Source organism: Pavona decussata, unplaced genomic scaffold, assembly GCF_977016875.1.
Source record: "Pavona decussata unplaced genomic scaffold, jaPavDecu1.1 SCAFFOLD_149, whole genome shotgun sequence".
Taxonomy (NCBI): Eukaryota; Metazoa; Cnidaria; class Anthozoa; order Scleractinia; family Agariciidae; genus Pavona; species Pavona decussata.
This window is the reverse complement of record NW_028145561.1, coordinates 818,051-844,228: the sequence shown is the minus strand read 5'-3', so window position 1 is coordinate 844,228 and position 26,178 is coordinate 818,051. Positions and strand designations below refer to the sequence as shown.

Below are 26,178 nucleotides of genomic sequence, written 5' to 3'. Positions count from 1 at the left end.
CGAGAACCAAATAGAGATTGATTAAAAGAACAATGTCTTCAATCTGATCTTAAACACAGAATTCCCTTAACGCATGTGATATTGGGTTGAAATTTGTTCACTTATTCTAGTAGTTTATTTAGGCAGGAATAGACTTGCGAAAGCTGGTTTTTTACCTTTAAATTTAAAATTTAATCAATTAATTAAAATTTTACTTTTCTCTCTCTCACAGAAGATTTATGAAAATGGTGCCAAATTGTTTCTGGTTGTCATAGCAATAGGCTTTGCTTGCATTGCTGCAAAATCTCGAACTCCTTTAATTCCATTAAGGAAGGGGACGGTGACAAAGTCAGTGGGTGAGTGAGTTCTTTGGTTGGGGGAGGGGGGGGGGGGGAGGTGAAAAATATGCTCAAAACATTCCTTTACTATGACGACAAGAAAGTACCACCAAGGAATTGTGAAAGTACCGAGGAAGTGCAGTCCTGATTATCTCTACCAATAAAGTGAGTATATTAAATTAAACAGATAAAGAGGTTAGTTTCTAAAGAAAAATTTAGTTTTATTGCCAGAGTGGATAAGGTAAGTTGGCCACTGTAAGGTGATTTGAGTGTTAAGTGACTCGCGAAAAAATTAAAGGTGAAGTTCACATGGAATAATTGGAGAAAGCGTACGAAACCGTGGCGTGAAAAGGCGCCAATCGTGAAAGTTCTACGAGGAACAAGGTAAATCAGCGGGTAGACTCAGTTTGACAAGGATTTCTGTCTCAAGCGTCCAAATAACAGTAAGTTATCACTATCCAGATTGGACCTTTTTTTTATCGGACCGAGGGGATTCCCCCCCCCCCCCTCCCCCAATGCAAATATATAAACTCTGACAATGAGGCTTAGAGGATAGAAAGAACGTGCAAAGATCTTTCTTTGAGGTCCGCAACAGCAGATGATGTTGTTGGATGACGTGGCAACTACGTCGTAATCGACAAATAATGGCCATTTTGGATCCACCGTCTTGGAATTCTGGACTCCCCAAAACTTCAGGAAAGAGTAATTAATACCAATAAGTAAAAACTAATATGAGCTAAAAACTTGAAAGTTACCGTAAGAAAAACTATTTTTTTTCTCTATTTTATAAAAGGATTTTCCAATTTCTGAAAAAACTTCCTTTTCAAAAATTGGTTGCCATGGGAACATCAAAGTCAATAAATATTAACCGACCACACCAAATTTTTCCCAGATAAATTTCCAAAAAGTCATTAATTTTTTTGTGGCGTTTACGCAAATATTAAAAGGTATTCAGGTTCAAAGTTGTTTAAAGGAACTTAGCTGTTTGTTTTTTGATATAATTTAATTCAATTCGATTAGTTATTGGAAACTATAATGTCACCCATATTGCATCCAACTAAAGGTTGAAATTTCGGTTTCTTGCCTCTTTAGTGGCTTCGTAATTTGAGTGGTTATTTAAGAGTGAGTAATATTGAATCTGATGAATTCCTGTATGGCCATATAAAAACCCGTCCAAAACTCATAGATTGTTCCCTATTTAGAAAGGCTTAAAACGTGTTAAGGAAAAGAGAAAGGATACAAAGCCCCCAGGCACCCCCATTCCACACTCTTCCTTCCCACCAACACTTTGTTAATTGTGACTTATCCATCAATTTTCAAAAGAAAAAGCAAGCCAATGCAGGTGTTTTTTTGGCATTAAATAAAGGAAAGGGATAAACAGGATTTAGGACGTTCTCAAGTAAATATGAAACATAACAAACATATTCGTTTGTAACAAAAAGTTAAAATTAAACACTTCTTGAAGTTTTTGCTCTTATCTCAAAAGATGATTAATATAAATGACCGCGGGGAAGTCGCAGCCCCTCTCCCTGCATGTGCACATGATCAGTGCTCTACCAACTGAGCTATCAAGCCAACTGGGAGCTGGTCATATTGTAAGTTCAATAATGACCAGCTCCCAGTTGGCTTGATAGCTCTGTTGGTAGAGCACTGCACCGGTATCGCAGACGTCATGGGTTCGATCAGAGATTCCGTTCAAGCCTGAATTTTTTTAGGCTTTCTTTTCGCAACTGCTTTTCAAGTTGTGTACTAACAGCGAAGATCTTTCTTAATTCCATTTAATCTTTCATCTGCGCTTCAAAATGTATGTTACATATATTCTTATTTGATAATTGAATGATGGAAATGTTTGAGAAGGAATAATAAAACAATGAACACTCCGTTATTCCTCTTCAACCCTCGAACGGCTCCAGTCCCCCTCATACTTGTAGCTGGCGAGGTCCACGTTCTCATGGTTACGTATGTTTGAATTTTGATCCGGGACATTGTTATTCAAAATGGCGGCAATTAGAAGCAGGCTGTACACCATTTGAGCTTAATTTTGTAGAGAATTATTGTTAGAAAATGCCCGAGGAAAGGAAAGAAGAAGCAGATACTGCCAATGCGGGTGAAGAAGAAGGAGAAGAAGAGATTCCGTCCGACATATTGCCTCTTTTCTTCACGAGCAAAACGCAAGAAATTTTTGGTTGCAAGGGCGACGAGGATGTGACTGAGGAGAATCCGTGCAAGTTGATCCCAAAAGGGACAATTCTTCAGGATTTTAAAGACAGAGCAGCTGTTTCAGATTTCCATCCAGCTAAGCAAATTGTTTTGGTAAGTTTGGCTTGTTGGGTCATGATCATTGATGGACACGATCGTAGATTTTTATCCCCGTCTCAAGCCTATTGAAGTTAATACAGTAGTAAGCTTAAGTTTAAGCTTAAGTTTTAACCTGAGCGCTCAGAGGTTAAACTTTGAAGTAACTTTAACTTTATTTATTGCTTAAAATCACTTGCGTGCATCGTTACTTTAGTACTTCTTGACAAAAGTCGTAACATAGTGAACTGGAAGCCTGACAGATCAGAAGCCTTTCTAAGCTTATCTAGGAGAACCCCCCCCCCCCCCCCCCCTACAAAAATCGATCGTAATGTACTGTCACTTGATAATTAAACTTTCCTCTTCTCCACGTTTTACAATGAAAAGTTCAAAATAGTACCAGAAACATGCCGATAAACTTACATATTTGTACTTGGTTTACGGAGTTGGAGCTCGGCTTTGGCTGACTGAGTTAAAGGGAAACTGAAGTCATTGTTAGTGTATGTGCGAGTTTTAATCCAAGACTTGAAAAATATGCACCTCACTTGTTGAATTTGATTCGGCAAAGTCAAAATGGAATCTCAAAAAATGAGGAAGGCAGCCATGGTTTAAACCAAGCTAAACTAAGCTAATAGACATTAGGAAAGATGTCATTATAGGCCTTATCACCGTTTTCAATGCCATTTTGACGAGTAGGTAAACAGGCTTGAAATAACAGTGTTTGTATGGAAATCCGATGTCAAATAATTTTCATAAAACATCGCTTCTGAAAACTCCATGAATTGGAAACTTCTGGCACTAGGAAAAGGATTTTAAGAAAAAAAATTGAGGGATGTAGCTGTGCCAGAAAGCTTCCAGTCGTGTTTTGAACTTTCCCTACATTTCCCTGTATTTTCTCCTGCTAACTCTTTTTAGTAGCAGTTCACAGCTTGTTCGCTATACAGACAAATGTACATGTATGGAAAGTTCAAAACACGACTGGACACTTTCTGGCACAGCTACATCCCTCAAATTTTTTTTCTTAAAATCCTTTTTTTTCCTAGTGCCAAAAGTTTCCAATTCATGAATATTTTTTCAGAAGCGATGTTTTATGAAAATTATTTGACATCGGATTTTCATACAAACACTGTTATTGCAAGCCTGTTTGCCTACTCGTCAAAATGGCGTCCAAAACCATGATAAGGCCTATTGGCAGATAGTTTGTGGCTGATGATTAAAGCTGTACACACCAGTATGTAGTGGATGAAGCTAATTTCTCCTCATTTGACCTCATTGTGATCAAGGAAAAATTTAGGGAGACAAAAGAGAGTGGTTAAGAGAAAATGACTAATGACCAGTTGAAATAATCATTTTTAGCAATATTTATCTTTTATCACTAAATGTACATATACAGTGCATTTCAAAGAACTTAGCTATCCATTTTTGCCAAACAATCCCTCTTGTCTGCTATTTACAGTGTAATGCCATGGTTGACCAGATGGTGCATGTACAATAAATATAACACAGTTGTATGACTGTATTTCATAATTATGATTGTTATATTTGTTAATGCAGGATTACCCAGGTGATGAGCTTCTTGTGGTGTATGATCCCGTGTTCAAGTATGGACAGAACTTTTACCTTGTCCTTACAGAGGAAGCTAAGGAGAAGATCCTTAATGTAAGTTTTACATGATATTTAAATTGTGTTTATTTAAATTCACACATCGCATAAAAAATGAATCATAATGTGTTTACAAATGAAGACGAAAACATGTAGATAATTATTGATTTATAAATGTAATTGATTATTTACCTGGTGTAACATCTCCTTTTTTGTATTGTATGAAGAAGGGCCATTAGATTCAGATTATGAAGTTTTCTTTTAAATCATACAATCATGTAGGTATGCTATCCAGTCCACATAGTAGGGAGCTTAAGCAACAAGGACGGCAACGACAACGCCGCAAAACAATAGGTTTAATGAGCAAAAACAATTGCTCTGCACGTGCCTTTTACATTTTGGTACATTTCTTTGCGGTCCTCTGTAAAACAGCAAGTGAACGTGAAATGACCACATTTAAGGTTTTGTGGAGAACGTGAACGCGCAACAGTGATTTTTTTATTTTCTTTCTTAACTTGTGTGCCACACCTACCAATTTTGTTCCTGGATATTTCGAAATTTTTTGTAAAAGTTGAGCGAGTTGAAATAATCGCGAAGTAGCACAAATGAAATAAAGATTTTTTTTTGGGGGGGGGGGGGGGGGGTGACATTTTCATTGCTGTTGCCGTCGTGGTACTGCATGCAGAATAATCTTTGAAGTTACCTGCATGCACTGATGCATGTAGGTTGTTACACTTCAGTATAAAACCTCCCCTGGAGGTTATTAGTCCCAGAGGCCTGGAGGTCAGAAAGCTTTACATGTATCTCCAATCTGCATGTTTGTAAATCCTAGGGAAATAATAATGTGTAATAATGTAATGTTTGTATTTCTAATCAGCCTCCTCAAGAGGAACTCCCAGTTGGCGAAGGAGAGGAAGGGGAAGAAGAAGACTTGGTCTTAACACTAAGGAAGTTTCCCAGAACTCCTCAACCTTGGGAATCACTAGGAAGCGAAGTGGAAGTGGAGGAAGAAAATGTGACAGAAAGCAGGCCAAAGGTTAGTTGCTCAACATGTACAGCTGAAAATCACTCATCATCTTGTCTGGCAAGATACTGTACCATTTTTTTTTAAGCCAGCTATTACAGATACATGTACTGTACATGTACAAGCACAAGGAAGTTGTGCACACTTTTTTGTAAGTTTGCATGCATTAAAAGGGACTGCGTTAGCTGGATCACATGCGCAGTTAAGTCTGGTTGAGACTTATTGACATTACAACTCGTTGCAGGATTTTTGCTTTTCTGCCATAATAATATTGTAAAAACTTTCAAAAATATCGCAACAAACAGCGTCTGTGTAAATTACATGTCCTAAAGAACGTTTGTAAAATAAAAAAATTGTCTTTCCGAAGATGAACGTGATTCAAACAGTTGAAAACAGCTTGCTGAACTCTGCAGTGCTCTACCAGCTAAGCATCTAAGCCAACTGGGAGTTGGTCATTGCAGTGTGAATTTGTAATAATACCTGTAGACTAAGTTTATTTTAATACCTCTACCAGTACATTACATGTATGTGGTACAGGTGTACTCTAAATTATTCAGTGTTTTATTTGGAGGGATTTCATAATCATTATTTTACCTTTTCATTGGTCATGCATAGACCTGGAAAATATAATTGTATACACGCATGTACTATTTTAAAAGTGCTTGTTATCTTTTTCAGGTCAAGTTTAGGATTTCAAGGAAAAGGCGCGAGTTTGGAGCTCCTGTGTATTTTAGTGACCGAAATGTTTCTGATGCTAAAGATGGATTCATAGAATGTCCATCATATGAAGATGACAGTTATGGACTCCTGAAGAAAGAGTTGGACAAGGGCATACAGGTTAGTCTGAAGCCATAACACAAGTTTAAAAAAAAAAATGGTTGCTTCATACAGTACTGGTTAAAACTAATTTGACGTGGCCTCTTTCAAGTCTCAATCCTTGACAAAGAAAAGTTTTGACCTATGTGCACGACTAAACCATGTCAGCTCCAGAAACTGAGTCCAAGCCACATTCGTCTGAGGAAGCTGCTGTCATTCCACTGCTCTCCAATAATGCAGCCTTAACACCCACTTGTCAAACTAAGTGGGTTAAGTGATAAATCATAAATGCTGAAACTTGCCTTTTTTTTAGGCTGTTCCAGTGTTAACTGATACTGGGAATCAAACAGAATGGTAAGTTGTACATGTATATCACCAGGTGTGTAGCTTTGAAGTAAAATGTCATCTGGATATCTTGTGAATTTTAGTTATTGATCCTGTGGCATGGGCACATTAATCAGTACATAATGTATGTTTCTAAGAGATCAGTTTATTAACCCCCACGTTTTTGGTGGAGACTGCAAGTACATCTACAATTACACTGTACAGTCATGTACATGTAATACTCTTGGTTGCACCACAGGAGAAAGCCTCGCAATGCTGTGACACAGTATGTTCCAAGAACCCTTGAAGAGAAATCTAAGGAAGACAAGAAAAAATCATCTACTGACTTACTCAGTTTTATTGACAAGGTCACACCAAGGTAAGAAAAACCTTACATTATTTTGTACTATAATTATATAATTTTAATAATGATAAAGTCATGTCCAGGATATGAATATGATCAGACGTTTCCTAACTTGTTTGTAACTGACTGTATAATTTACATCTGTACAATGTAACATGGTATTTAAACAGTATGCGCAGAATCTGTGAACTGGAAACATAATTATCATTTGGAATAATTTCAACTCTGAAGTTAACATTGTAGCTTAAAAATGGTAAAGTCATGCGAGCGCTTGTGTGCTGTGCGTGATAGCTGTTCATCCATTTTCAGTTGTTGTTTTTTCAATTGTCTGTGACACTTTGAGTGCGCTTCACAGGATGTGACCATGTTTTGAATGCAGGACTGCTGTTAAGTTTTAAGCCACATGTTGCATTAAGCTTCATTCATAATTGTACCTGTATTAAATAATTAAATAATCTAGTAATGTTGCTTTGTGAGTAAAACAAACCTATGACCATTGTAGTATTAATTTTGTCAAAACATCAAGTCCCTGTCAAGGGTGTTCAGCCGTAACAGGTAGGTTACAGCTCTCAATTACAGCTCTGGAATGGATGCTGTAAAGCTGTATTTCCCCAGAATGTAGCTGAACTACAGTGTACAGTGTACAGTGTACAGTGTAGTCTGCATTGAAGCCTGGAATGAGGCTAAAATGCATTTCCTTGGTTTAGCTTTCTGGGTTTCACATACAAACAATAATTTATTAACCTCTGTCAGTTTGAGGCTCAGGTGATTGATTCTGGTGAGATGTGGATTATGATGATATTAACTGCTTTTTTGTTGCAGGTTTGAGCTGGCTTTGCAGCAGAATGAGATTTTAGACGTATTTTATGATGACTATTTCTCCCTGGCAGATGATGAGACCACTTTTGGCGCAAAATCTGACAACTATTTGAAGGTACATGCATTGTACATTGTACATTAAGACAATTTTTCAGATTTTGACATCATGATTTGTGCCTCATACCTGAACAAGATCACCAGAAATTATGCAGCACAGCACCAGTGCTACAGTGCAAGCAATTGTAAAAAAGTTCTTTATCTTAGCTCTCAGTATTTTTCCTATTTCCTGCAAATAATGCAGGGCCAATGAACAATGTAATGTAACTAAGTGAAATAATATTAATTAAATGTGTTAAAATAATTTGTTCATTTCTGGCAGGAGTACCAGTCTTTTACTGATCTTCAGTATAGCAAAGAGAAAACTATCACAGATATTCAGTGGCATCCTGCTATCAAAGGTGTGAATTATTTTACGTATTACCTTAATAGTTATTGGTTAAAATTTAATGTATTTAAATGCAATTTAAAGGAGTGAACAACAAAGAGCGCCAACAGTACCCGTGGTCAGAGGTCCGTTTGGAAGCGCATGCGCAATAGAGTGGTGTAGGTCTGGCAGTGCGTGGAGTTCGTTCAGCCAGCGTGGCCGAGAGCAGTCGTCATCTAGTTCTCCCCCCTACCCTCCCTTTTTTCTCTTTCTTTCCACTGATTTTTCAGTGTGACGGGTGCCTGTTTTTGTCTCTTGTGCGTGGGGGCTCATGGCTGGGTTGCAGTGTTGTGCCAGCCATGGGGGCGTTATTCAGTCTAGGGGCTGGCTGCCAAAAGTGGAAGCCCTTGGATATTCCAGGCACTCAACCTCCACTAAGCGATGCAGATTCTGTGAACCTACCAATCTTAGTTTTTTGTCAACAGGGATCATTGCAGTTTCATGTGGCGAGGGTCTTTCTTTTGACGACAGGGTAGATAACTTCTCACATATTCTTATGACATCTTCATTGGTTCTTATTTGGAGTTTCTCTGATCCAATTCATCCTCTGGTAAGTAACTTTAGCATGAATGTACTGTAGTATGGCTACAGACTCACCCATGACTGATTCAGGGCTGTCCCAGTTATTATTATATCTCTCAGTTAGTCATACGCAGTGTGATTGGTCAATTTTGTGGGCCATATTTCACTGTATGCCTGCTTCAACTAGTTTCAATTCCTGCATGGACAATAAATAACCTCACAAAAAAAAAAAAAAACGGGAAAAAACTTACAGTACAGACCTCAAACTTGGTTAGTAAGAGGTATGTACATGTATTAAACTGAAGAAACTGATTTTGCAGGGAAAGTAGCCAGCTGTACAGTAGACAAAAATTAGTCTCTGCTTCTTCAGGTGTCAGTTCTTGACAAAATCATAAATAGACTGTTTTTTTCCCTGTGGTTCTAATAAGGCCCTAATACATTGGAAGCTCGATTTTACGATCCCGCAAGGGTACAGCAAAATCGTGTCGTTAAATCGGGATATTGTTGTAAACGAACTCCCGATTTATAAGTAATTTTTGCCAGGACACAGAATGTTGATAGTTAAATTGGGAATATTGTTAGATTGCCGATCGTTATAATTAATTGGGGTTCCACTGTATCCAGTTATATGTAGCTGTATTTAGTGTAATACAGCAGCAAATTTATGTTTTACCACAATTGTTTCTAATCTCACAATCTGATTGGCTAATTTTCCATTGTCGATAAGAGTCTAGACAACGCTGCTCATGTCAATCAGAGCGCGGAAATTTTGACAGTTATTGTAAAAATTTTCTTTGGCATTGATTTTGTGGTAAAAAACAAATGGAATGTGGTTTAGCGTTGTCTGCACTCTTATCGACAACGATATTCGTCATCACAGTGGCTGCGCCTCGTGAGTCCACAACATTTTGATTCCTGTGATGACGAATATCGTTGTCGATAAGAGTGCAGACAATGCTAAACCACATTCGATTTGTTAAATTGAGAAATTGATGGCAGTTTTCTATAATGCACTGTCTACAATGTATACTCTTACAGACCATAAGATTGTATCATGATAAAAATTAATGTTCAAAACTCAAGCGGTTTCACTGCCAACTTTTGAACATTTTATGGCGTCTTTTTATGGTTACTCTATAAGAGTATAGACCAAAGAAAACTGTCATTGATTTGTTTTTCAAGAACAAGAAAAAAGAAAAAAGAAAAAGTACCAACAAAATTGGCTGTACATGTATTTTCCAATTGAGCATGGGTTACATCTGACGTCATTTTTATTGTCTGTACTCTTATAAAAAATAGCTACGAGCCAATCAGCATGTGGGAATTTTGACAGTTATTGTCAAATCTTGTGTCCATGGTTTACACTACTCATTGTATTGTCTCAAGATGGTTAACTAAAATTATATGAAGTATTAAAACACTGAATTAGTTAGTAATCAACTGCTCAATGTTTGTATCATTTTCAGGCTCTGCTTGAAGCTCCTGATGATATCTTCTCCTTCAAGTTTAATCCTTCTGATCCAAATATTATTGCTGGAGGCTGCATCAATGGACAGGTAACCATTATTTTGCCTTGCCTATAAATTTTATTCATTTTGATGCACAGCAGAATTCACCTGATTTGCTAATTGTCTTGATCAGTAATCAAATTTTAGGCGACCTTTAGAACAAGTCTTTTAGAGATTTTGTGCCTGTCCCCTCTTCCCAGTGCATTGCTGTTTCCTAAGAAAACTTTGAAGGAGCCCACCAGGCCAATTTAGCTAGAAAGTTTATAGGAGCCCACCATGTGAAGTGTTAGGTGCTGCTGCAAAAAATTTTGGCACCTAGAGCATTTTCTTGGGCAACCCAGGCTACTGGGCTCAATTGCTAGTCAGCCGGCAGCCTTTTTTTTTGCAAATAAATTATTATGTTGTTGTTGTTGTAGATTGTGTTGTGGGACATAACAAACCACGCTGACAGGTTACGCAGTCACAGACAATCCCACGGACAAAGCAAGAAAAACTCCATGAACTCCTTGGTAAGGAAGAATTGTAAAATAGGAATAAATTGATTTTGATTGTTATGAAAAAAAACTTAAGAAATGTAGAGAAAAAAATGGGGGTTATTGTTAACACTTACATGTCGGTTTAATCCCTACATGTAAGAGTGCCAATTGGCAAATAATGCTGTAAATTTTTCAATATTAGATAGATTTCTATGAATTTTTGACACCAACTGAAGATAGTCTTGTGAGCCAAGTTTTTCAAGTTTTTCTTGTGTGCATGTTTGTATTACAGAAAAATCGCCTAAAACTGATTATGGCTCAGAGTCTTCCTCTTAAACATCTCTTAAGGTTTTCCCCCTGGTTTTCTAAAAATAACCTCAAAATTATCAGAGAAAGGGTTCTTTGTCAAATATTTGGGCAGTTTTGCACAACATCAGCAAAATTCGTCGTGACAGCGCTCGTTTCAAGCAGATAGTGCTCATGAAAACATCAAATGAATGTTTCCTTTTATAGCCTGGATTTGAAGATGAATCAAGCTTTGATCGCTCACCCATTCTCCGATACTGTGCAGTGTCATCCATTGAACACAGCCACAAGACAGTTGTGACTGACATTACATGGATTCCAGACCACATGGAGGTAATTTCTCTACCAAACAGATTTAAAATTTATCACCTTCCTTTAGCAACTGAATGCCCGGCCCCTGCCATTTTGTTTTTCTTATCTTGATTACTACTAGGACCTTCTGAGTGAATGAGCTTACAGCTGTACATAGTGCTAGCATCTTCCTAGTGCTAGGATCTTCATTATATCTCTCAGCTATATGTAGGAAGATCCTATCGAGAAGAACATCCTAGCGCTAGGGCCAAGTAAAACCTTATGCATGTTGACCGAATACAGCATTCTGCAGTTCACGTTCCGGCGAGTATCGAGCGATTGTCAGCTTGATAGTTCTGCTCCAGGGTTAAGTTTAAACAGTTGCTGGCTTTCTTTTTAAACGGGTAAGCAAACCGTTTTCCCTAGAACGTCAAACGGATGCAAATTTTTTTAAACGGATAAGCAAACCGTTTAAACGTTTTCCTTATGGCTTTAAACGGATGCAAACTTTTTTAAACGGATGAGCAAACGAACCGTTTAAACGTTTTCCCTATGGCGTTAAACGGATGAGCAAACCGTTTAAACGCTTGAATGAACCATTTAAACGGATATAAACGGATGGTAAATGGTTTTGCTGTTTAGAAAAGCGTTAGTGTCCGTTTTCCCAAAGAAGGTCACATATGGCCTTAGGATGATCCGCCTTGTAGAAAGAAAAGAAAACTTTCGAAAGCTTTGCTGGGAACTAGTGTAGAACAAACTCAACACCTTCAACTACATGTGCCAAGTTAAACTTCAAGGTTTGCATGAATAGCATAAAATTTAAAAAAAAATTTAGGATTAATTATTTAAAAATTTGATCACACCAAGCTTACATGTACATGTATGGCAGAAACTTCATTCACCAAATAATTTGAATAATTGAATGCAAGATTCAAACAATGATGAATTAATTCCTGCAGATTGGTCGAATGGGAGTTGTAGTGGAAAACAAAGCTCAGTATTGTAATCAGTTGATGTCCTCTGCTGCTGATGGGTAAGTAACAATACAGTTAAGAAAGGTCTGGAAAACAGTAGGCAGGTTAAAAGTTTAAGAAAAAACGACAACAGAATGAATGAGAATGATGATTATTCTAGAAAGTGACGCAGGCATACTCGGAAAAAAGAAATCTGAGTGCTCCTATCAGGATAGGAGGAGACATGAGTGTACACTGTACACTGTAATCCGAGTGCTCCTGATAGGAGCACTCGGATTTCTTTTTTCCGAGTATGCCTGCGTCACTTTTTAGAATAATCATCATTCTCATTCATTCACCAGGCTGGAAATATACCATCACATTTCTTTCATATACCACACGTTCGACATTCAAGTCCTAGCAGTATGCAGGATGTTTGTCCCATGAACCTAGTTTAATGGCCTCAGCTCCCACGAGTCTCCTGTAGCTCAGTGGTAGAGCATCCGAACTAGTAATCGGAAGGTCTTAGGTTCGACTCCTGATAGGAGCACTCGGATTTCTTTTTTCCGAGTATGCCTGCGTCACTTTCTAGAATAATCATCATTCTCATTCATTCACCAGGCTGGAAATATACCATCACATTTCTTTCAAAAGTAAACATTTACACTGTAATTCCTAGTGACACTGTATTGAAAACTGTTCAAATTGTGTTTCGACTTGCCTTTTTTAACACATCACGATTCTTTGTTCAATTACTGAGACCCAGTTGTTTCTGTTCAGGACTGTCCTTGTTTGGGACACCCGCCCAAGCAAATCTGCTGCACCCGCTCAGGCTGCTGGTCATAATCCAGTTGGAACTCTGCCTACCTTCAAACACCTGGACTTAACTTGGAAACCTGTACTCAGGGTAATGTCTCGTTTTTAGTCCTAGTTTTTTACTCTATAACTGTAAGTGGGTTGAGTACTGAACAAGCTTTTGATCGACTGGGAAAATCTGTTTACAGCGTGAGTAGGGTACCTACTCACACATCCGTCCATCCCAGGCTGTTGGATTAAGATTGGTAGACTGATCACCCAAGAGTGGTCTCTGTAAGGATTTATTTCTTCAGATAGTAGAGAGCCACGGATGGCAACCGGAAGTCGAATGTTTCCTTTTTTGGCACGTTTTTGCTCCTCACAAAAAAACGGGAAAAGCTCTTTTTGGACCTCTGTGGCTCGACGTTACAAACGTGATGGCATCAAAACGCTCCAAAAAGGAAAAAATTCGACTTCCCGCGGTTGCCGTACGTGGCTCACGAACGTCTGTGCTTAAGCTCCCTAATATCATATGAGACTTCGCTTTACATTGTATCTTGAAATTCAAGTGTATACAGCAGGGTATCCTGCTTGGAAAACCAATGAAATTCTTACTTGCGATCAGGTCCAATTTTTCAGCGCTCTTATTTTCTCTTATTTCGTCGCTCGCTAAAATTGGTTCTGCATTTCCCGTGGAAATGGTTTACCAAGCGAAACGAAAAAAGAGCCCTAGCTGATCGCAGAATGAAATGCCAGGGGATAACCGAGGGAATAAACAACTGAGAAGAAGGTGCTACCTTTGCTTTGACGTCTGCAAATTTTTAGACCTTCACGTGGCTCAGATGACCATGTCTCCAATTTAGGAACTTAAAAGAACCACATGAGGACATAATGAGTCCTGGCTGTGACCACCCTTAGTGCCAGTTTGTGGTCTGCTTGGTGTGACTCTCTGAAAGGTTTCTGAGTAAATGAGACCACAACAGCCAGAAAGGCAATGGTGGTGCCGAGTACTGGGATATAGTGATGATGGTGATGATGATGATGTTGATGATGATGATGATGATGATGATGATGATGATGATGATGATGATGATGATGATGATGATGATGATGATGGCGATGATGATGATCCAGGGGGAAGAAGAAAAGCTCCGTAGGTCAGACGTTAGCTCCAGAACTAATGGGTCATGTGCTCAGAGTTAAGTTTCTTATCAATCTGGATAATTACTCTTTTAGCTTAGCCTTCTGAAAAGATTGAAATCTTCCAAAGACTGTTTTTGAAAATGTATAAACCCAGCGAGGGAAAGTTGGAAAAACATAGAAGCGGCCAAGGAAGGAGACGGAAGAAGAAAGAGTATGTCAAGTGTCTGGAAAACAGAGCGGCAGAGTAAGATGCTGATGGAATAACTCAAGAGGCTCAAGGACTTGTATTGCCACAAGTCTAAATAAAACCTCTTACTACACTCTACCAAACGTAGAGCAATTTTCCAATGAATAATTCGGTATTTTTTTTTCCATTTTCTTACTCCAGGTTACAGTGTCTCATTTTTCTGGTGCTGGTGAATTTGGACCAAGCGTGTTCAGCATTTCAGAAAGACAAGGAGCACGGACTTCTGGTGGTTAGTAACGCTGGACTATTGGGGGGATTGTTAGTTTGTTGTTACTATTTTACCAAGATAGCAATAACATTTGACAGTTATTATAGAATCTTGAAAATAGAGGCCCCGTGAACATGGTGGCTCCCCAAAATTAACGATTGCAAGGCAAGGTTTGTACGGGTCATGGAAAACCTGGGAAGTGATGGAATTTGTGATTTCGTTTTCCAGGCCTGGAAAGTCATGGATTTTAATGGTGTGTCATAGAAAGTCATTGAAAATATTGTTAATGGAGAGAAAAATCACGAAGAAAGCTTTTTTTACGGAACAAAAAAGGAAGAACAATTAAAAACAACCAAACCGAACCAAGCAACAGATTTCACTCAGTAGAAGTAAACACTGCGTATTTTGACACTGTATAATGTGAACGCTTTGTGATGGAAAACTTGAAAAGGTCGTGGAAAGTCCTGGATTTTTAAAAAAGCCCAAAAGGGTGCGAACCCTGCAAGGCAACACAAAAAGAAACAGCGATGGCATACACTATATTAACAATAAGAACTGGAAAATATCACCTTACATGTAAAAATAGATTTTTGTAGCCATTTTTAATGTTACGTGCACAGCGACTATCTTTCGACATACAGTTTAACCAGTAAGCACAACTGCTTTGTTTACCGTTGAATTCGAATTTGGATTATGGACATGGGTTTATTTATCAACAAATTGAAGTGTGGAATATCCAGAAGTAAATCCGATATCGATAAATGGACGGTTTTGAATGTAGGCACCTTGCAAATAAAGTGGTCGAACTCTACGGACAAAAGCCGATTGAAAGTGGACAAATCGTTTAAACTTTCCCGTAAATTGTTAGCCGTCAAGGTTAGCACCTCTCTTCAGCAATTTGAAGGCAATAGTTCTGGTCTATTTGTGGTTTCTTTGCCAATAACTGCAAATTGTCAAGCTTGTTTGTTTAAACGGTCCTTTAGCTGTTTGCATAGCATGACGAAATATAGTCGTTATTCTCTGCTATGCATTTACGTAACAATGCAAATGGTTGTATTAACAGTTTAATGTTGTGGGACTTGGGAATCCTCAGTCTCTTCAGACGTTTTACTCTAATATTCGAAGACTGAGGCGATAAGCCAATACAAAAATGAGGATTGTTTTGCAGTATAGACTAGCAGGCTTCTGTGAGCTGCCATCATAGTGCGCAATGTTCTGTGGCATGATATCGTGTTGCCATATCAGCTAAGCTGAGAACAATACTTCTGAAATATCCAATTGTTGTATCACAGCTAAACCATCTGAAGAGAAAGAATCAGGTGGAATATCCAATTTAGGATCCAGCATATCCAAAGGAAGAGATCAAGGCAAGCTGCTGGAGAATGTCAGCTCTAAGTTTTTCGTCGGCACTGAGGTGAGTCATGGCAGAGCTAAGCACCAGTGACCTACAGTAAACTGTTTTTAGTTTGCAAATAAGCTTCTTTATCATCAGATGTAGATCCTGTTTGTCCAGTTTTTTTGTTACACTCGCCAGGAGGGAGCCCTGCAGACATTGAGGATGGGGTACGACAACCTAGATTTGTCTTAGACTGGCGAGAATTTCTTGATTCACCTCTCCGCAGATATAATTATTATGTTGATCTTAACCTCATTAGTCTGTGTAGAAGGCACTTGTCACATCTTGCGCTTGTGTTCTTGTTTTGATTTTAGGAAGGTGACCTTGTTTACATGGATTGGAAACCCGAGAAAGATACTGATAGTGGAAAAATTGTCAGTGAGTATTGTTTGAATCAAGACGGTCTGTCACTTATGTCATTGTCTGAAGAATTGCTTGGTTAGGACGAAGGTCTTGGGACACAAACTTTGTCACGGTCTCTAAAATCTTTTATGTTCAACCTTCTGTTTAAAGACTGAAAATTCGAATTAACAGTTTAAGTGATAAAAATAGAAGAAAAGGTTCTCGCAGTATCTACATGTATTTAATCTTTCATCCGCAGTGCACATACATGTTACACATGTTACACATATATTCAGTTTAAGTGATGTTTCATTTGATGGTAAAAAGTAGCATAAAAAAAGTAGCGCCACGTTTCGATGTCATCATGGCATCAATCTCAAGCTTTAAAATAACGGTCGATAAAACTAATATAATGGCCTAATTTAGTGGCCTTAGTTCCCACGAGTAGCTCAGTGGTAGAGCATCCGAACTTGTAATCGGAAGGTTTTAGGCTCGACTACTGATCGGAGCACTCGGATTCTTTCCGAGCCTTTGTCACTTACTGAATAATGCATCATTTTATATACACGGAGTTCACAAAGACTGGCTTGCATAAATATTCTATTCTATTTATGCAAGTCTTTGTCAACTCCGTTTAGTTCTATCGGCCGCTATTTTTGAGCTTCCTTGAGAATGATGCCGTGGTCACATCGTAACTTGGTACGACTTTTGGTTATTTTTTCATCATTTTAATTATTTCTCAAAATTTATTTTATTAAGTGATGTTTCGTTCGAAATAAAATTGGTCAACAGTGGGGCCAAAACAGTGCTTCTCTCTCTGGGCTATTGGTCTGAAACATGTAGTTCACCCTTGGAAATTTGATGTCCTTAAACCTTGCATATATGCTCTCGACCTATAGTTTCTCTGGCTAAAATATATTGCGTTCGACGTAGAAAGAACGCAATCCTAACACAGATTGGGGTCGAGATTGTATGGAACGTTGATTGAATGAATGGATCTTGGGACGCGTATCTGGCATCCCCCGCAGATTTTGCAGGGGCGAATGATATCATCACCAACTTGGCAAAGAAGAGAGAGCCTGGTGACATCGAACGCACTCCTTAAACTTTGATTATTACTAGCTTTAAGAACATCAAATTGCCGCAGATGAGTTTGAAGTGATAGTTCCTCGACAGAACCACTCTACTGCAGAACAGATCTTATTGGTGTATTGTTTTGCCTTGTTTTCTCAGCCCCTCGGCCAGAGCAAGTGTGGGCAGCACATGATGGTCCCATCACCACCCTACAGAGGTCACCTTTCTTCAGAGACATCATCCTTACTGTTGGTGGATGGACATTCGCAATTTGGAAGGAAGGAGTAACGGTACAATGCCTATTTTAGTCTTGAGCCTGTATTCAAGATAATCATGTCAAAATGTAACAATTTTTAGAGTGGTAGAGGCCAATGGGAATACTGTGAAGCCGATTTAGCAGTCGTCCTATAGCTTAAAGGGGAAGTATCACGCGAATTTGATATCATTTCAAAACCCAGAAATGTTTGCCTGTCAACAGAAACAAACAAACAAAAAAAAAATAATAATAATGACTAGCTTTGTTATAAGTTATCACCCCAGTGCAATAAAACTGTCGATTAGTGCCTCTGGCCAGAGACGGAGGAGGTCGGTATGGATTGTAACTTGAAAAATGTTAGGCTAATGTTTTTTAAGTTCACGCATTTTTGTTTTCCAAAATGCGCTAGAACAGATCGCGAATTGTTCCTTTCAAAAATTAAGTTGATTCTTTCCTCTAGTTGTTCAAGAATTATTTTGTAGCGAAGCAAAGGTCTAACTTCTCGTTTCCAAAATGCGCTAGAACAGATCACGAGATGTTCCTTTCAAGAACTGAGTTGATTTCTTTCCTCTCGTTCTAAAATTATTTTGTAGCTAAGTGAAGAGGTCAAAAACCCCATGAAACTTCCCCTTTAAGGAACGTGCCTCCTGTTGTTACTGCGCATACATTTTCTCGGGATGGTCCGAAATACTCGGGTTTCATACTGGCGTCGCCTACTAATACAGGGATATTTTGCGTGGTTTATAACTGTGGGAAAAGCAAATCTTAGCAAGTACTCTTGGTATCCAAAAAAGAAAAATGGGGGTAACCATGTATTTTGCAGAGATAATTGAGGTTCAATTTGCAATTAAACCGCCGACAGACAGACGTTCTTGTCATTGTGATTTTAATTTAATATGACTTCATGTTTGACAGAATGATTGGTGTCTTAGCAAGAATTAAGGTTAGGGGACACCTTGTGATGTCTATCTTACGGTTCATTTCACCTCTTTGTAATGTCCGGCATTTGAACGGAATCTTGAACATTTCTCTGGAAATCTTTCCGAAAAAGACGCATTAACTGAAAATTTCAAAATACTTGGGAAACAATTATTATTCTTGAAATACTTATTGCTGTAATGTAAAGAAAAATTCATGGCTTTATACCTTCAAAAAAACTAGGGAAATTTCCACGGGAACTCTGAAATCTCGTTGGGGATGTTCAAGACTGACATGTAAATTTCCAAACTCCGTTCAAATTTCAAAACTACTGGTCACGCGTGACGTGGATTGACTGTAATTGTGTTTATAGAGTGGACCGCTTCTTCAGTCAGCAAGTCACCTGATGAGGCTTACAAGAGGACACTGGAGTCCGTCCCGACCAGGTACAGACTGTATACAGAAACAATAGTGGAACTATCGACCATTGAGCTGTGAGGAGTTACTGTAAATGTGTTTAAAGATAAGTAAACAATAAAGGTGCTTATGTATTCCACTTGGCACTTAACTCACAGTTATGATAGTGACGCAATAAGGCAGCTTTTGATGGCACATTATGCGGCTGTCATCAGTACTTTGTTGAACTCATTAAGAAGTGTATGACTCAAAATGTTGCACTCGTTTGGCCTCCACGTGGCACGATGTTGGATGATGTTGAACGAAGTTTGATTTCCATCATATTCAACATCGTACAACATTTCTTTTTGTTCTCAGGTGTGAACAACAATGTTGCATTCGGTTAGCTATCGTGTTCAACGATAGTTAAACGCGCGCATGCCTACTTAGTTGTCTTTGTGGGTTTCTGTATCCATGGTAATGATTTCTTGTTTATATTTGCTTCGCGCGTTGTTTGCGTGAGTGTCCAAACTATAGCATGGCAACCGAACAAAGTTTCGAATCTCTCGAAACGAAAACTTAAACACAAACGATCTCTCTTTAAATAGAAAGAGAAAGGGCAAATTAAGGAGTAAGTGAATCTGTAAGACCAGGAAAAGCGAGAAGATGGTCTGACGCGGACGCCGGAGGTTGATCTGTCTTGCGCCATTTTGTGGGCAAACCAATATGGCGCGGGTTTACTTTCTAAGGGTAGATATTGGTCCCAGACCCTTGAGTTTAAGTGGCCAAACAAATGCAACATGTTTGATGCAGCACCTCGTTTAACACTGCACAAGATCGTCTGACAATGTTGGATAATGTTGCAATCGTTTGGCCGGGCCTTAATATCCACAGTTCTTAGTACACATTTTGACAAGCCTTGATGCCTTCAAAGTAAATTTAAAATTAATTAAATTACAGCAAGTTTTGATGTACTTAGTATTTATTTTATTAAAACTAAAACTACAAATTAAAAAAGGAGATGTCTAAATAAGCTTTAGAAAGCCCTTTAATTTGTCGTTTAACTTAGGGACCTTTCTTTTCCTTTTCAGGAGTATTTTTCATCACGAAGACAGATGGAAATGTAGACGTGTGGGACTTACTTGACAGGTATGAGATTTTTTACAAAATTACCAAGAATGTCATAAATTCGTTGCTCTTAAGATTAAAATTATTATGTTATAATTTTGCTGTTGTTGTTGTTAGGTCCCACGAACCTTCCTTGACTCAGAATGTTACTGCTGCTCCGATCACTACAATTGCGCCTCACCAGGTCTCAAGTAAGTTTGTAACCTGAGTATTAGTCTTTTCGAGGGGGGGGGGGGGAGAGGATCTCCTCTTCTCCCCCTCCCCCTCCCCTTCTCCCCCTCCCCTTCTCCCCTCCCCTTAGGAAGGCCTGATACTCAGGCTAGTAAGTTTGAAACAAGCTCATATTGGTGACTTACTTATTGTGCGAATTCGAAAACTGTGAATACACTCTCTAAACTTTAGCTTCTAGGACGAGTACGAGTATGAGTTTTTCAACATTCAAAGGGCGCGCGCGAGTGAATCAGTGTCATTTTGGTAGGAAAACGAGATAGTCATCGTAAATTCACTACGAGTTTTTGTAAGAACAACGTTGTGGCGAAAACAAGCCCTCGGAAACGAAGGTGATCTCGTCTTTTTGGAATCGCAAAAGGGCTTAGCTATCAATATTCAAAACAACTGAGTCAAGTTCGTCGTCACTTACAAAGAGTAAAGTGAAGCTTCGTGGTCTACATCTCTTCTTAGTACTTCGCTAAAACCTTGAAGTCAAATTTCTTACATCTATTCGTATTCGTTGTCGTACTAAAATCTAAATGTCTCTAATCAGGTTTTGAGTTTTTGTAATTTTTAATTTGTTTTAAATTTCTTTATAGTGGAAATGCACTTAGTTACCCAAAGCTATCTTACAGGCATTCCACTCAGAAATAGCGAGAAGCAAATAATAATCAAATTAAATATAACATGTTAAAAATCCCAACTGGCAGGGAGCAAACCAGCTGGCTATATACAAGCGTGGTCGAGGACGGGCCTTGAACCCGGAAACCTGGATTTCAAGACCAGCGCCCTAAACCGCTGCACCATGCCGCCATGATAGAAGTTCGACACTTCTATCGTTTGATAGTGGATGAAAGCATAGCCCGGATCAACTATCCCATATGGAAACTCGAGAGCGAGCAACCTAATTGTTTTAGTGTAAACCTTGCTTGGCATTTGACTGAAATGAATCCTTCATTTTAAAGTTGTTTTGAAGCTTAAGGAGACTATAAAGGGTTTTCAGCTGCGCTCGCTCGAGGTCATCTCGAATCGTCACCTCAAAAGATAGAACCATCTTGTATATAGCATAATAAACACCGCCACAGGGAAGCATTGCCCAGTAGCTTTCATTTGAATGGTCACATCTTAGGATTTCGTCAAAGGACTGAAGAGCAGGTTTAGAATAATGACGACTCTCCTCTTTGCTTCTTTAGGTAAACAACAACTATTAGCTGTAGGTGATAGTATGGGAACCTTACATGTAATGGAGGTACCTTGGAATCTCAGACACCCATCAGCTAATGAGGTAACTCGCACTCGTTCGTTTGTAGTTGAAATTACTAAACTAGTTTATTGCTACGGATGTAAGTGAGGTAAAGTCGCCTACGAGCTATTTGTGGCTTATATGGCTGGAGATTAAACCAGTTTCCTTAGCATAAAGCAGCTAGGAGTATTGCTACTCCCCCGTGGATGGGATGCTAGTCCATCCCTGGGTCACCCCCAGGACCGTGTCCCTGATGCCTATTTCACGTCTTGCGAAAGAGAGAAAGTGTCCGTTGGTCGTCGTGGTGTGTCCATAGACAAGAAACTGCTTCACATTCTCTCCTTTCCCAGTTGTATAATTGGGTATTGACATGGCCCTGGTTGTTCAAAGAGTGGATAACTTTATCTAGTGGATAAAATGTATTGGTTGGAGTACATTTTGTCCGCTGGATAGAATCTATCCGCTCTTTGAACAACAGGGACCTGAAGCACAAACCTTGATATCCGATAAATTCGTTTGATATAATGTGAGGCCTTTCATCAATTTACGGAAAAAAAAACAACAAACAAACAAACAAGTACACCATTGCAACGGATGAAAACATCTCGGGCCCGGAAAGCCATTTTACGTGCACAACGTTTGTAGCTAAAACTTCAATTATTAATAATTTTAGAAGCTAAAAGGTTGAAAGCTTTATAAAGTAAGAAACACATTGGGCTAATTTGCTCTAGAATTACCACCGCGAAGCGATAGAAAACAGGTTTGAAAAGTACTTTTTGGGCCAGAAAACTCTTCGGAAAGGTTTGAGAAATGGAGTCCACCTACGGCTCCAGAAGTCAACAAAAAGGAAATTTGCGACGTCAGCACGTACGTGTAGGCTACGACAACAGTTGCTATTTCTTAATTCACCAAGCGTATAAGCGTGTGTGGCAACTTGTAGCCTGTAGCAAATGGTACAAGGCTTGTGGTTACACAAACACCTGTTGTTTATTGTTCCATGCATGTTTTTCTCTTTATTAATCTCTGGTAGAGCACTGCCATGGAGAACTTTTTTGAGCGAGAAGTGAAACGCTTGGCTTTCGTGGAAGAAAGAATGAAAATCCGAGAACAGGAGAAGAGACAGTTGGACGCAGAGGAAAGCAAACGACAACAGGTGAGTCGACCGTGTTCACACTCAGTGACTTGGCTATTGGCAGTGCGAGGAGAGTGGAAGCGCTTTCCATTTGTATGGAAAAAAAACAATTGTTCCGTTGTGGAATCAAATGGAACGGTTCTTTCCACTGGAATTTTGGGAAATAAACGCGTATCTCACCAAGGAGCGTCGTGCGTGAGTGTGATGAAGCAAACGGTTCAGTCATATCCCAGTCATTTCGGTAATTTTTTTTTTTTCACGCATGCTCGCATATTCTCGCCTAGCCAAGGACTAGTTGTTGTCTACACAGGAAAGGTCAACTACTTCCTTTCTTTTCGTCATTTTGATCATGTTGTTAGCGTAAAGCCTGAGACATGAGTAGTAGGCACACGGCAAACTGTGTGAAGATAAGGAACCGTGATTGGACATAATTCGTCGACCAGAACGGGTTCTTGGCACACTTGTCAAGCTGTTCGTTGTTCGTCTTTTGTGACAGTAGAATAAAGAACTCAAAACAAATGGTTTATACAGCTATTTCAATTAACGTTATCGGATCAAAGCTTAAAGCTTAAAGACATCTTCAAAAAGGCTGCCACCTCATCCATTTGATAACCTAACATTTCTTTCATCCAAATGGCTCGCCATCGTATGTCTTTACTGGACGGACGAGGAATGGCTGATTTTCATGAAAGCTGGTGAACTTATTCATAAAAAAATTCACAGAATCTTGAGGTCTTGTCTCACAACTTTATACTTTGATCCGACAACGTTAATTGAAATAGCTGTACGTTAATTGTATTTACCACGTAGTCCTAATTGGGAACACTAAGCAGCAGGGGCACCCAACGGATTGTTTCGGTAAATTATCTGTTCGGAAGGCCCTTAATCCCCTACAATTTTCTAAAGGGAATTTTCACCACGAACTTTCGTGATATGGGAAATTCAAGGCCTAGTGTTTTCGAAATGATAAAAATGTTGTTTCGGGTACCGAAAAAAGGTCAGCTAAGATTTTCGGAAAGGAAATAAGACCTAAGGTTTTCGGGAAATGGACAAAAATGCCCTACTAATTTCAAAAGACTCAAGTTCCCCTAGAATGACCGAACAGATAAAATTATTATAGCGCTGCCTAAAATGAACCTACAGAGCTTTAAAGCCACTCCAGATCGCCTAAAATAACGTTTCAAAGGATCTGAGAGAAAATTGTCGTTGGGTGCCCCTGAAGCAGATCTGACCCTTTTGAGTAGAAGTGGAAGCTCTGTTATTTAGAAGCAGCCGCAAGCAGCGGGAGCTACAATAACAACAAAGCTGACCGTCTGTTGAGAATTGAAAGTAATCGTTGCACCTGCAAAGAAGCCAAGAAAAACGTAATATCGGTTTGTTGACACGTTTCAGTGGAGGATTTGCTCTCATTGCCAAACTGAGCTTTGTAGGCGTTTGGTACAAGTTTCTTGTTAAATCCCGTCCCACACATAATCGTGACATTGCAAAACTGCTAGTCGGTGCAGGAACAATCGTACAATTTCAAATTAGTGCAGGAATAATCTGTCGCGTCAATTTGCTTCGAAATTGCAGGAAGGAAAAAAGGCAGAGGAGAGTGACGCGGATGTAGAAGCTCGGCAAAGAATGGTGGGTAGAAAAATATTAAGCTGATACAATGTAGAACGCAAGTCCTGACACAACTAGTTGGGCTAGTTATTTAAACAGAGTCTAACTTAGGCCGCGGCTTAAGACAATTAGTGGGCCTCCAAATCTGTTTATAAGTGGTTTATTTTAAGTAGATAAATGGTTTTCTAGTCTGGGATGCAAGCCCTCTTGTTACCGTCAGCAGCAAACAATGTTTAGATATGACTGTTGGCAAAATTGAAAATGCCTTGGAACGTGGTTTTGTTAAACACTGTCTAAACTGTCTTTTAATAACTGACCCTATATCTCTTGAAAGAACATGTGATGTTATTTTTTTTTTAGCGTCAGAAAAAGAAAATCCGAGTTTTCCCAAGAAGAGTCGAACCTATGACCTTTCGACTAGGTCGGAAGCTCTACACTGAGCTACAGGAGACTCGTGGGAGCTTAAGGTCGTTACAGTGACATTCAAATCTTTGCACTAGGCAGGATTTTCACCAGGCTTAAAAGATAACATCGCAATTTTTGGTTAATAATCATTTAATTATTTATTATAATATTAACAAAAAGTTGCCGTGTATTCCTTCATAACACATCATTCTCAAAGTCTTCCTTTTTGCCGAATGGCTTAATTCAAACATTCCTTTCTTTATTGGATTCTTTACAGGAATACCAGGAATATCTAGAGATGGAAAAACAATTACTGGAAGAACTTGGCATTAGAGAGGAATTGGATGATCCGCAGGAGCTTTAGGTTAACACACGAGCCAAAGGGCTATGATTGGTTTATTGTGATATTTAACCAGACTTCGTAATGATGTTGTTCCTGTGTCCAAAACCCTTTGGACAAAGCATTTTTTGTTGTTGTTAAGTCTCATCCATGTAGGGCCTAATGTATTACCGTTTGTTAATGGTAAAGCTACAGAGTTCTTTTGTTGGTGGATGGTTGGAAGTTGGCCGTTTGATGTTTGAACCGCGTAGTGATACAAATACTCTGAATTACTGCGACTTTCTCGGCTCGGCAAAATAGATTCTTGTGTTAATAGTTATACATTTTGATGTAAATAGTGTTTTATACTTATATTCAACAATTATCCTGCGAAAGTCGCGCGGTATATCGCCTGATACTTAGCCGACGAGGCCGTAGGCCGATTTGGCTAAGATCAGGGTATATTCCGCAAGATTGAGCAGGACAATTGTTTTATTATTAGCTATTATTGAACACATGGATGCAAAGCATTTTTATCGCAGAAAATCTGGAGACGGTCTTCCGAGCTCGTTACTAAATCTCTCTGCCATTTTTCTCCCCGCCACTCGAAATTACGTATTATCGCACGATAGCTGTTGTATACGGTCAATGATATGTACCATGACCATATGTGGGCAGGGATACCATGTGTTGAATAATATACATAGCTGTTGTATAGGGTCGACGAATGCAACATGTCCATTTTTGGGCAGTGATGCAATGTGTTGAATGATAATGTTGTATATTCTGTAATGCAGTTGTCAGGTTTTCATTATTGACGCAAGAGCAAATGTTGAAGCCATTCGCTGTGTTTTCGAAAGTTACCTTTCTCCACACATTTGGGAGTTTAAGGTCGCTAGCAGAGGTTGATTAATAATTATAAATTTTCCTTGACTCTGCAACGTTTCAGGAAGTAAACTCGTAATCACCTGTGCCTTGATTTCAAACGAACTTCTCAAAAAGACCTCTACAAAATGAAAGAGTTAACCTGCACATATTCCAAGCCTTTCTCTTCATTAGAGTTTTACAGTGCGTTGTGTGGAATGCTTTCATTCCATCGTGTAATTGTTTTTAATAGGCTTCGTCTTAACCATACTCGTATTTATACACCACTGTAAGTTATCGAAGGTTTACAAATAACAAGACGCATATGTGCGTGAACTTGGGCTTCTTTCCTGGCATTTCCAGCTGTAAACGCCAGAAAGTTGACATGATAAAATC

The 26,178-nt window shown here is 38.9% G+C and overlaps 1 protein-coding gene across 1 annotated transcript; it reads left to right on the top strand.

The window, feature by feature from the left end:
* Positions 1-2,296: 2,296 nt before the first annotated feature.
* Positions 2,297-25,100, top strand: LOC146466266 (dynein axonemal intermediate chain 3-like). Its single transcript, XM_085127579.1, has 25 exons — positions 2,297-2,630; positions 4,167-4,271; positions 5,092-5,250; positions 5,917-6,075; positions 6,368-6,408; positions 6,638-6,757; positions 7,565-7,676; positions 7,941-8,019; positions 8,471-8,595; positions 10,034-10,123; positions 10,492-10,584; positions 11,065-11,190; positions 12,108-12,181; positions 12,882-13,008; positions 14,428-14,515; positions 15,787-15,908; positions 16,205-16,268; positions 17,466-17,596; positions 18,854-18,926; positions 19,968-20,025; positions 20,122-20,195; positions 21,408-21,499; positions 22,488-22,610; positions 24,162-24,215; positions 24,877-25,100. The coding sequence occupies exons 1-25, from the start codon at positions 2,382-2,384 to the stop codon at positions 24,961-24,963; spliced, it is 2,625 nt and encodes an 874-aa protein (XP_084983705.1). The 5' UTR covers positions 2,297-2,381; the 3' UTR covers positions 24,964-25,100.
* Positions 25,101-26,178: the final 1,078 nt, after the last annotated feature.

Bases quoted from the DNA above. Each gene is read 5' to 3' on its own strand.
- LOC146466266 (XM_085127579.1), top strand. From the start codon at position 2,382: ATGCCCGAGGAAAGGAAAGAAGAAGCAGATACTGCCAATGCGGGTGAA. The intron at 7,677-7,940 runs GTACATGCATTG...CATTTCTGGCAG, and splicing joins AATCTGACAACTATTTGAAG to GAGTACCAGTCTTTTACTGA. The intron at 8,596-10,033 runs GTAAGTAACTTT...TATCATTTTCAG, and splicing joins CTGATCCAATTCATCCTCTG to GCTCTGCTTGAAGCTCCTGA.